At 43.1% G+C, this 12,256-nt stretch overlaps 1 protein-coding gene across 1 annotated transcript in view; it reads right to left on the reverse strand.

Moving 5' to 3' along the window:
- Nucleotides 1–12,256, reverse strand: part of MED12L (mediator complex subunit 12L) — a 709,720-nt gene that overhangs the window by 34,989 nt on the left and 662,475 nt on the right. The window contains exons 40-41 of the mRNA XM_088447707.1: nt 6,331–6,551; nt 2,966–3,116 (exon numbers count right to left, since the gene is read on the reverse strand). Coding sequence (XP_088303833.1) covers nt 2,966–3,116; nt 6,331–6,551 — 372 coding nt within the window. The remainder of the gene's footprint in view (nt 1–2,965; nt 3,117–6,330; nt 6,552–12,256) is intronic.

The raw sequence follows: 12,256 nt of genomic DNA on the forward strand, positions 1-12,256 counted from the left end.
CAGACAGGCGACGAGATTCAGGCAAGTACCTTGTTTTGCCTTTTAAATGATTGCTACTTTAAATATACAGCCAGACTTGCTGGAATATCACCCCTGCCTGAATCTCGCAGCTATAAACCCCTAAGATTACAACTTTCTGATACGTTGTTAGGATATGTTTACCATCTACATAATTTGGATAATTTAAAAGACAATTAATTTTAGCAACATGAATCTTCACAGTAAAAACTTGTTTAATTGTTCCTAATACGTACATTACCCCATTGAGTATGTAGCAGTGGCGTAATTAGGGTATTTGGAGCCCAGGGCAAATTTGAAAAGGGAGCCCCCCCGATGTGCGTGCTCGTCAAAAATGGGCATGGTCACTTAAAAATGGGGCGTGTCAACATGACACACACCTTTATTTTCACACTGAACATTCCTATCCATATGCACCTTAACCCCAGTAGTACCCTTTATACAGTACCCCCAGTATGCAGTTGTGGTCCCTCTTATGCAGGCCCATAGTAGTGCCCCTTAAACAGTATCCACAGTAGTGGTCCCCCTTATACAGCCCCCAATTAGTTCCCCTTACTCAGTACCCCCAGTAGTGGCCCCCCCAAATGCAGTGCCCCATGTAGTGTTCCCCCTTATGCAGTGCCCCCAGTAGCAGTCCCCACAATGCAGTGTGCCCAGTAGCAGTATCCCCTTATGCAGTGCCCTTTATATGGTGCCCCCAGTAGTAGTCCCCCCCCTATGCAGTGCCCTTTATATAGTGCCCCCAGCAGTAGTCCCCCCCATGCAGTTTTCTCAGTAGTGGCCCCCTTATGCAGACACCCAGTAGTGATCCCCCCTATCCAGTGCCCCCTGTAGTGGCCCTTCCTATTATTGCCCCCAGTAGTGGTCCCCCGAGTGCAGTGCCTCTAGTAGTAGGCCCCTTTTATAATGCCCCCAGTGGTAGTTCCCCCCCCAAGTAGTAGTCCCCAGTAGAGGTTCCCCCTCCCGATTAAGTGCCCCCAGTAGTAGCCACCCCCCCCAGTAGAGGTCCTCCCAATAATGGTGCCCCCAGTAATAGCCACCCCTCACCCGTTGTGCCCCCACCCCCAGTATAGGTCCCCCCAGTAGTAGCCACCCCCCTCCCCCGTTGTGCCCCCAGCAGTGCAGATAGGTTAAAAAAATATATATATATAAAAATATACTTACCTGAATCCACGCTGCTGCTGCTCCGGTCCGCGATGCCGCTCCCGCCGCCCGCCAGTCCTCCCGGGCTGGCGCGCTCAGCATTATGGGACAGACGTCATGACGTCTGTCCCATTACCCACTGCAGGAGCCGGACGGAAGCCCGGCTCTTGCAGTGGGTGCTGCAGCAGTCAATGAGAGTCTATCTGACTCTCATTGGCTGCGGTGTAACACATGCATCGCCGCCAGTGCTGGCGGCGATGCGTGTGTTATGCACAGCCTGAGCCCGCCTCCTAGCACTATTGGGCAAGCGCTCAGGGAGAGGGAACTGGCTCAGGTGTGCAGCACAGTGTGTAAATGTGTAGCGCTGACCGCACTCATTGCGGTCGGCGCTACACTGGCTAACTATGGCGGGCGGGCCAGTACCGGTCCAACGGCGCCCAGGGCACGCACTCCGCTCGCCCTGCCCTAGTTACGCCACTGGTATGTAGTTAAGGACACTTCCATATAAATCTATGACAGCATTTAGGCTTAGTTAAGGGAGCCCAACTTCAAAGGGTGTAACTACAAATGTATGGACCATAAAGCAAAAATGATTTGATGGGGCCCCTAAATTCCTAGGGAGGAGCATCCTCTCCTCACTAGTACTTCACCAGGCCAGCGGGCTTTGCATTTAATGCTCACAAACAATGTTAGGCAGCAAACAGCATTCTGAGACTACAAAAGCCTTGCAGTACCTGCAGTGCCGACGAAAGGAGCTCATTAGGGTACCTGCTGTTCACGGACACCCAGCTATTCTAGGAGACTAATCACTCAGCATACAGTAGATGGCAAAGGAAGCAGGGCCCAGAGCAGCACAGGTGACAGCTAGAAGGGGCCTGACAGCTGCTGGGCCCCGTGGCAGGTGCTACCTGGGTGCAATCCTGGTAGTAACACCCAAGCTTACAGCTGTATTTCCTCCTAGTGCTTCTCTTTTATCCTTCCTCTTTTAACTGATGATGGCAAAGCCAATACCATCAGCTGTAGTGCATGTAATTCAAGATTATGGGGCCTTTTATTAAACCTCTGTTTAATAAATGCAGCTATCAGTTGCATGTATGGCAGGATATAAGCACACACCTGTCCCCATACAACCTTGTGACTGCTCTATTTATCTGCAGAGATAAATTATTGAAAGAGGTTCTGGGTGTGATCTATTTAGATCCCTCCTCGCCCTGCGGCTCTCACAATGCGCATGCCTTTTCCTGGAACTGTGTGTACTGTGTAAAGTATTTGGTTGGACAGACACTCAACATTATCCAAACAGTTGTTACATAAACTGTGCACATCTACTAGCTGCTAGGGCAGTAGGCCACATAATGTAAAATAAACTAGGGACTCATTAAAAGTATTAATCCCTTTGAACACCGGTCACAAGGTACTGAAACAAATTTGTAGCTTGACCCTTTATTACACAGTACCTGTCGAACCGTGACTTATGTTTTTCACTGGTCATGTAAAATACTGTATAATTGATTTAGTCACTTGTAAAGTTGAAGGATAAGGTATGGAAACAGATGTTATCCCATAGAAAGCAAGCTGTACTTAGTATTTCCTTCCACAATGAAGTGGGCAAACAAAAATCCAAGTGAAAACAAAAAGTGCATCAGATGAAATATGAACCTAAGCCAGTTCCAGAATTTAAATAAAACACTAATGTCTAAAACACATGGATTGAAAGCCAACAAAATACTACTGAGAGTGGATGAATTGATGTTATTGTGCATTCCTCTAATGTGTTAGCAATCTGTCCATTCATCATTTCTACCTGTACAAGTCTCTGCTGATGAATCTGCTGCTGTCTCATTTGTTCCTGATTCAGCTGCACTGTGCTAATGTTGGAGAGAGGAGCTTGGGTGGCTCCTTGTTCCAGACCTCCGCCAATCATAGGGTTCTGCTGTAAGGGCGGATGAGTGAATCTGAATGAGAAAAACATGCAGTGTAAATCATGTGATGGTTAGACTTGTCTCCTATAGCTTTCAGCATAATTCCTGTATCAGAGCACATAACATGCCTTCAGGGAATACAGCAAGTCCTTTCCAGAAAAGCTGTCACTCACTCGTTCTCCATGCACCACATATTAATAAGAATGGTGTCCTTTAATTGAATGCATACATCTGTGTTTCTTTTTATAGCATTATACTAAAGCATACCTATCAAGCAGTTTTGATGAAAAGTATTTAAGAAAAAAAATTAAAGTACAATCTGAGCAAGCTTAAATACAATATAGTTGTTAAAACACATAATTTCAGACAAATGAGCTGTGCCCTCCTTCTCTTTTATTGAAGGCTAGGGATGGCCATCAACGATTCATAATCATCGATGGTTTATGGCCGATGTTGAATGTTTTTCCCATCGATGGGGGAGAACCAGATGGTTTCTGTCCATCAATAGAAAAGCATAACCGAATAGTTTTTTTTTTACCGAGACACAGAGTGACGAAACGGGGATACCTGGTGAGGCCACGCCCCATACTAAAACACGCCCCCTCAACGATAGGCCATGCCCCTTTTTGAGTGCACTAGTTGTCAATCTTCAGATTTGTAAAATATTGGGAGGTATGTACCCGATAAGTGGCAGGATGTATTGTATCCGCGATGCGATGCCTAGTACACCCCTGTCCTAATAATCATAAATATTCATAGCTGCCCAGAAGAGATCCAATGACATGCACTCATGTAAAAAGATAAACATAGAAGAAACTAGACTGCTGTAACCCAAAATAAATTGGAACATGTGCTTTTTCATGTGTTTTCTGTTAGCTTTAGCTATACATTATAACCATACTTACTTACTTTCCTGGTCTGCTGTCCAGCAGATAGGGATGGCCATCGACCATCGATGGATAACAACCATTGATGGCAGATACTTTTACCATCAATGGCGGAGATCCAATGGTCCTCTGCCATCAATGGAACAGAGCCCCTCCCCTCCACCAATGTTTTTTTTTTCTTTCTAGACAGAGTCTAGTTTCGTCCCCTGACAAGATCCACAAAACCCAGTCCCCACCTCCGATTGTACCACTGCCCAGTGAGCTATAAAGCAGGAATGGCCATCGGTTGGTAAAACCATCAATGTTTCCCCAGTGAATAGTTGTATACCATCAAGATTAACCACCTACCAGGAGATCATGGGAGTTGAAAGTTAATGTGGGAGGGGTTGCAGAGTGGCGCTAAGACTCGCAGCATTACATTGCAAAGGCGGAGCCAACAATGACGCGATCTATAGTGAGTTGTGTCAGCACGATATTTTTAAAAACACGGTCTTCTTGAACTGTATTAATATCTTTGAATTATTTTAATATAAGTAGATACTAAGAAAATGATCCATTAGACTAGTACTTTCCTGTACTGTACCATACCTCCCAACTTGTGAAACGGGGAGTGGTCACATCATTGAGTGGCTATTATTACACCATGGAAGAACGCTTAGCGCTTCCGAAGAGATTTGTCACCAGATATACCCACTTCCAAGAGTCACATGCATTATGGGGCACACACAGTGGCAACAATGTATCTAGACAGAGCATCGGTTAGCCGGTCACACCTCCCAACATTCGACACAATAGTGTCCACTCTCTGGATTGCTGGAAAGATCCCTTAAATCTAGATTATCCTGTCTAAATTGGAAGAGTTGGGAGTTATGCTGCACCCTGGTGTAACTAGGATCCGGATGAAAGGTCGACAGTAAGTAGGGCGGCAATGAATCAGTTGACACCAAATGATATACAAAATGAAAAAATATCACAACATCAGGCGCTGCCTCATAAAGCAGCAGAAAAGGTCAATATAGAAGTCACCAACTTACAAATACAGACATAAAACATAAAAAGTGACCTTACAAATCCGCGCTAATGAGATGTTCAGGATAATGAACCTTTTCCACAGATTCCAAATGTATCTCAATGAGTCCATATGTAAATGAAAAAAGAAAAAAATGTTCTTTTGTCAGACAATAAATGTTTTTAGAGATGTTGTACACCTCAGGTGTCAGAAATGGATGAGGAGATGATATAGGTCCCAACCCAGGACAGCAGTGAATCTTGAGAGAGTATCCAAAACGTCCATACAGATACACCAACACTGTGATGAGACCAAATAGTGCTTACATGTAAGATTACATATAAAATGCAGGATACAAGTGCGTAGCAGTTTCTTTAAACGGTCCTCTTTCACACAAACAGATCCACTGGTTTTTCACATGGATCAAATCCACAAGGCCCAAGAAAAAAATATATAATAAAGGGCCCGTAAAGTCACAGCAAGTAACTAAAATTCCAAGGTTTATTGAAGTATAAAAACATAGAAATGAACATACCCTATGTACAACACACAGACCTAACAGCGAAAGATGGATCCCGGGAATAACGCTGAATAAGTATGGTGGGACACACAGGGTAGTAAACAGACACTGGGACGCGTTTTGATGCTCTGCGGCGTCTTTATCAACTTTAGTGTCTGCATAAATTGAACTTCCAATTAAAATCCAAAAATATAAACATATATAATATGAATGAGCAGGAAAATATGGTATATCTCACCAAACAATGAACTTGAATACTCGTGCAGCCGCCATCTTGATTTAGGGGACTACATTTCCCATCAGTCACTCAACGTATATATACACTCCAAATAATATCACATGACCGCTTAAGAACTTAATCGGTGACGTCCTCACTACTCGCCTCGCATATTTCTATGGCGCCGGCCGCGTGGTATACCACGTTACCTAACCTGCTCTTTAACCACACATACAGCAAAAGCTGCATCATCATTCGGCGGCGTCATCATGTCATGCCGCGCATATTACTATGACGCTGGCTGCATGGTATAACAGGCTCACTCCCTGCTAGAAAAAACTACCATGGGGCAACTAAATGGAGTCGGACACATCACGTGACGGAAAACTACGTGATGTGTCCGACTCCATTTAGTTGCCCCATGGTAGTTTTTTTTCTCTACATTTTTAGGGTTAGGGTTAGACCTTTAGCACTGTTGACCTTTTGTTGGTTAACCTGTTGTACATGTCGACCTTTTGCATGTCGACCATTTGGTGTCAACCTAATTAATCATTCTCAACCTTCTTACTGTCGATCCTTTATACCACACCCAGTGTAAATCTTCCAGGTCTTACCGTTGATTACTTGCTGTGGGTTGTACAAAGGCAGCTCCCTGCTGTTGTATGTATCCAGTAGGCTGTTGTTGTATCTGCTGCAGCCGTTCCATAAGTGTGGAGCTAGGAGGAGCAGCAGGATTGGCTCGCGTGTTATAGCTGAGTGAAAGTAACACACCCCCACTTTGATGCTGCTGAACTGGTACCTGCGTGCTGTACATTGTATACCCATGTGGAATAGGCTGAAACAAAACACATATATATATATTGGTAAGCAGTGTTACAAAGTCATCCCATATTAAAAGTGCACAAATTATAAATCAAATAACCTGCTGTATATAGAATATATGATCATGGGCACTATAACAATAGAACCAATACACAAAGCATCAAACATGAGAGAAGTAAGCAATGTAACAAAGGTCTAAAACTGAAAGTATAATTAATGTCAGTGTAACATTGATATAAAACTGGAAGGATAATAAGTATAAAACTGGATTCGTAGTACTGTATGTGTCAGCATAATATGGACTGAACTGGATGTTTAGCACTGATGGCCAAATACTGCATACGTGGCCGTCACTGCTGGGCATTTTAACAGGTGCTGATCATTTAGTGACAGTGGCTTGTACTGGGAAGGTGGGTTGACCCGACCGCCGGGATGAAAACTACATCCCGTATTTTTTTTTTACATTTCCTAAATTAGATGCCGACAGGACAAATAAGGAGATGGCAGATTTTCTTTCCTATCTGGACCATGACAAACCAATAACAAGGTTTAGAAAATTTTATTTATTATTTATTAAACAATTGAACAAAGGTTTAGCAGTGTCTTTGTATAATTATATAAGAAAATTGTATGTGTGTGTGTGTGTGTTTCTACAGTAGATTTTTAGACTTTTGGTATGGGATGCGGTTAATATCCCTACGATCGGGATGCCGACTGCCAAAATCCTGTCAGCCGGCATCCCGCTCGTAAGGAGACCGGGGCAAGGTAAGTATCAGCCGCTGGGGGGGAGGGTTAGGTTTAGCCACCCCAGGGGGAATTAGGGTTAGGCTGCGGGAGGGGGGATGGTTAGGGTTAGCCACTAAAGGGGAAGGGTTAGGTTTAGGCACTTAGCGGGAGGGTTAGGGTGCGGGGTAGGGAGGGCTAGTATGAGTTTACAAAAAAAAAGGGTTAGGGTTGGAGGGTGAATAGGACAGGGGAACAGTACTCCCCGTTCCCCTGTCGGGATTCGAACATTCGGGATGCCACTGTCAGTGTACTGACAGTCGACATCTCCTCCGTCTGTATTTCATACCGATAACAGGCTGAGGCCTTAGGGTCCAAAGTTGTTACTCCAGTATTCCCAAACCTATTAATTAGTCCAGTCCCCAGGAACTATGAGATTATAAAAAGCTTCAAGTTATTTTAGTACAAGGCTGCTAGCCTCTGGGTTGTGGGTGGGTAGGATACTGTTCTATCCCCCTACCCAAATAGATGTGCCAGCCATGAACTGACCCCATGCTTGAGGTTTCCCTGTTATAGTGGGAAAAAAAAATATTCAGCCTAGTTTAAAAACTGGTTTAGAATGTGGGGAGGAGGAACATTGAAAGACCCTACCCCATTATTATTTATATATTTATTTTTAGCACCTGTCATTCATTTTGAACTGTGGAACTCATCATGGTATGACTAACATTATGAGGCCTTATTTATCAATTAATATTTGCAAGATGTCTGGATACCTGCACATATTAAGGACTCCCCAGAGGGACAGCAGCAGTCAGATATATCCGCAGTCCCTCAAATTCTGACTGTAAAGCAGCCACCATAGGTTTCTATCCGACTGCTATGCAGTCGGATTTGCTAAGCTCCAGAATGCAAAGCACTCCGGAGCTTGGCACCGATAGCCAACGCCATCTGAATATGGTGTTTATCTATAGAAGCCTATGGTGGATTGCCACGTATGCCCACTAAGCCCACAGACCGCGAACCAGGAAGCTTCCAGCTCTTCGCAGAGATGTAGTCTTATTGGAGCCCATCTCCTGGCATGAGACTATTGGTAAATTCCTGTGAAAATATACATTTTCACATTGCAAATTTACGTGAAAAATAATTATCACTTCCACATTAAAAATACGGATTGTGATAAATTTGCACCTACAGTATGTGTGGAGACGTCCAACTGCATTGGTTAGTGATACAGGACGGGATGCACTATCCTTTATTATGAGGTCAAATTTCCAAAAATTTTATTTGAGGGTTTAAATACATTTCTCATGTGCACCAAGCTTAGGAAACCAAAGCTTTCTGTAGCTTGGATCCGGTGGGCAACATAGAAGCCTATGGGCATCTTGTCACATTCAGCATTGAGAGGGATCCAATCGGATCTCTCCCAGTGCCCCCCGTGGCGCATGGCGTTCTGCGCATGCACAGATGGTCATAAACCCGGAAGTTCTTTTTTCACAAAGGACAGCTGTTATTCATGCATACCGGTGTTATTAATGCCGGCATGCATGCGATGATTGGCGGAATGCATCGCATGCATAATGCAATGCTTGATGCATCCCAACCACAGTCTGATGTGCCCAGCATTGACAAATTTACAAAGTTTCTGTGATTTCAGTTATCTTTACTAAGCCTTGGCGAGAGATAAAGTGGAGAAAGATAAAGGGCCCCATTTATCAACGATGGTAAACACTAGCGCAATTTTTCTTTTAGTATAACTGTGATACAAACGAAAATGTACTAGTATCAACTTTAGAAAAGAAGATTCACATATCATAAAAAACAGGTACTTTCCTTATATATGTAATCTGGATGATTCCTGTATATCTATGTTCTCTTTCTCCTTATGTGTCCTGTATCATAAAAACTACAATAAATGGAAAAGGAACCATAGTGTAATACAATAATAACAAATATTTATTTACACAAAATCAATGAAATGGGATAAAATTCCTAAAAATGTCATTCTAATAGACAAATCTGATGAACTCAATGGACATCAAAACATTATGGTTACAAGATGTGTAATTACCAGACATCCCCTTGCATAAAACCTGTAGAAAACCACAGCGTGGAAGCCTCCGGATGCTCCACCTTGAATTGCTTTGCGCCAGGGGATAGTGCCAGAAACGTCCACACCAACAACCTTCAGTCTGTACCACAGGCCAACGCGTTTTGAGAGTTTCGGCTCTCTTCCTCAAGGCAATGTGGCTCAGAATGTGATACACAGGCTTTATATCCTTCTCTCTGTGTTTACTTCTGGGTCAAATGGCCTGTGTCATCAATAATCTTCTATATTTATATATAACAATAGGTCCTCATTAGAGTCCATTGACACACAAATAATCCTTCTTAACGCATGGGCTGGAACAATAAAATTAAGTAAAATTACATACATTAATTCCTAAACATTTTCATACTGGAAACCGGAAGTGCCCGTCCGAACTTCCGGTTTCACGGAACGTGTTCTTTGTGGAGTCAATGAATAACATTCACTGTTCATACTCCGTGAGTCATCTCGTAACATCAGGGAGCATCACTGGTGTCCAACCATGTTCAAAGAAGCTATTAGTATCACCGTAATCTCTAACATAAGAAACCACTTCCGGTCTTTCCACTTCCGGTTATGGCGGCCATCTTACTTGAGGCAAAAACATCCATTTCTCAGGTCCATATGCATATCACCCATTTGGATGGCGGCAGCCATCTTTAATATTGGTATCATCACATGTAAAGTGGGTATAACAACGGAATCTAAGAAAAAGCACAAAAATAGTTTGCATACTATATCATAATAGTGGTGAACCAACGCACTAATAAAATGGATGATCAACACTTAAAAAATAAATACATAAATAAATGAATAAATAGATGGAAAAGAACATTCATATCATCAACATATTCATCACAATGACTACAATCTAAATATAAACTGGATATAAAAATAATATATAATTAAAATATAGCAGAAAAACATGACTAAAAAACGCTCATAAAAACCACTTCAGCTCAAAATCAGAGTTGAGGCCATTTAGGAATTAATGTCTTTAAATGAAAAATCGAGTTAATTTCTTGTTTTGCTAGGCGTTTTTCTAGATCTCTATTTTTCCTCGTGTTTTTGACATTCTCTAACGCCATAAAACAGGTTATTCCTTTTGTTGAGCAATCATGAGCCTCCTTGAAGTGTTTAGAAAGAGAATGGTTCAGTAACCCCTTTTTGATATTCCGCAAATGCTCACTTAATCTGGTTTTCAAAGCTCGACTCCTTCTACCTAACATAGATAAGCTGACAACTACATTCTATGAGGTAAATAACATTATTCGTATGATTTGTCATGAACTGATTGAGTCTGTATTTTTTCCATTCCTTTCTAATTCCTCATATTTAGTCTACCTTGTTTTGATCTCTCTGCAGGCAGCACAACTTCCGCATCTAAAAAACCCTTATTTCTGATGGGATGAGTAGGTGCTGCCACAAGTGCGCTTTTAGTCAGTATACTTTTCAAATTGGGTGCCTTAGGATATATATATAGCGTGGGCGTTCTGGTATCATTTTCTTTAAAACTGGATCTTTTAAAAGGAGATGCCAATGTATTTTGATGATGGTTTCTATTTGCCTATGTTGCGCCGAGTATCCTGTGATAAAAGCAAATTGAAACCTATCATCAGTATTCTTTGTTTTGCTGTCATTGTTGAGTAATTCATCTCTATTTTTATTTAAAACTTACTTTTTATAATCATCCAATATACTTTTATCGTAACCTTTTTCATAAACCTTTGTTCCATAACGTCAATTTGAGACTCACATTCTTCTTTCTTTTTTTTTTTTTGCCGCAATTACGTCTCAACCTCAAAAATTTACTTTTGTTGAGCAGCCCGAATTTGAAGGGGCTGAGAAAGAAATTGAGTCTAAAATAATAATAAATACTAAAGAGATAATCAAGAAAAAACGGAAGAAGCTGAAAAGAGACCACGATTACTACAAGGAAGGTAGAGGGGATCTATTTAAAGAGAAGATAAATGTTGGATTACTCATATGGAAATAGATCCGGAAGATCTGAGAAGAACCGTATACGCCCACATTTTCGGAATATAGAATGGACAATGACAGACCGGCAGTGGCGGGCTGGGCCGGGTGGCAGGGTGCCATCTGCCCCCCAGGCTGCTACTATGTCAGTCCTTGGGGGCCGCTATCTGCCTGCATCCGAACGCTGATAGAATGGCTGGAGACAGGCAGAGGATGCTGCTGGGCCACCCGCTCCATTTGTGTTACTCACATACAGGGCTGCCATCAGAAATTGTGGGGCCCGGTACTAACAAAATAGGCAGGGCCCCCACCCCCCATGGGAATGTTTGTAACTGATGACCTCAGGATCCTGTAGCTGAAGGGGATTTAGCCACAACCATACAGGGATACATATGAAGATATAGGGGCCCCAGACAGTGAGTGCTCGCAGACATTTCTTTCACCTACTCACCAGCTCAATGCTTTTCATCCGTTGGCTCCTTGGGTTGCTGTCCGCCTCTGCACCATTTCTGCTCAGCTCTCTGGAGAAGTGCTGCTCAATAATAACGACATTCACAGGAGCTGGAAACTACTGTACATCATGTACACAGAAGGAGGTGTAACTATTATGTGAGGCCAAGCACAAGGGGTCAAAGCAGCCCCTCCAATCAGGGCTCAACACAGGCTCCACTGGCCTCTTGTGCTCAGCCATTAACCATTCAGGCGATGGAGTGGAGCAAGTTTAAGGGAAGACTGCGTTCTGTAAGAAGGCAAGCTGACAAGCCACACACAGCTGCGCTTCTAATGTACAGTGTCCACTGAGCACGCTGAGTCATTAACAGGTGCCAGACCCTGAGGCGCTTTCCTCCATTGTACCAGAGCACCAGCACAAGCAGAGGGACAACAGTGGCGGTGAACAGCGGGGGTCACGTTTGCTGCATCTGAGGGGT

The sequence above is a fragment of the Taudactylus pleione genome, unplaced genomic scaffold, assembly GCF_031769625.1.
Source record: "Taudactylus pleione unplaced genomic scaffold, aTauple2 ptg000436l, whole genome shotgun sequence".
Lineage (NCBI taxonomy): Eukaryota > Metazoa > Chordata > Amphibia > Anura > Myobatrachidae > Taudactylus > Taudactylus pleione.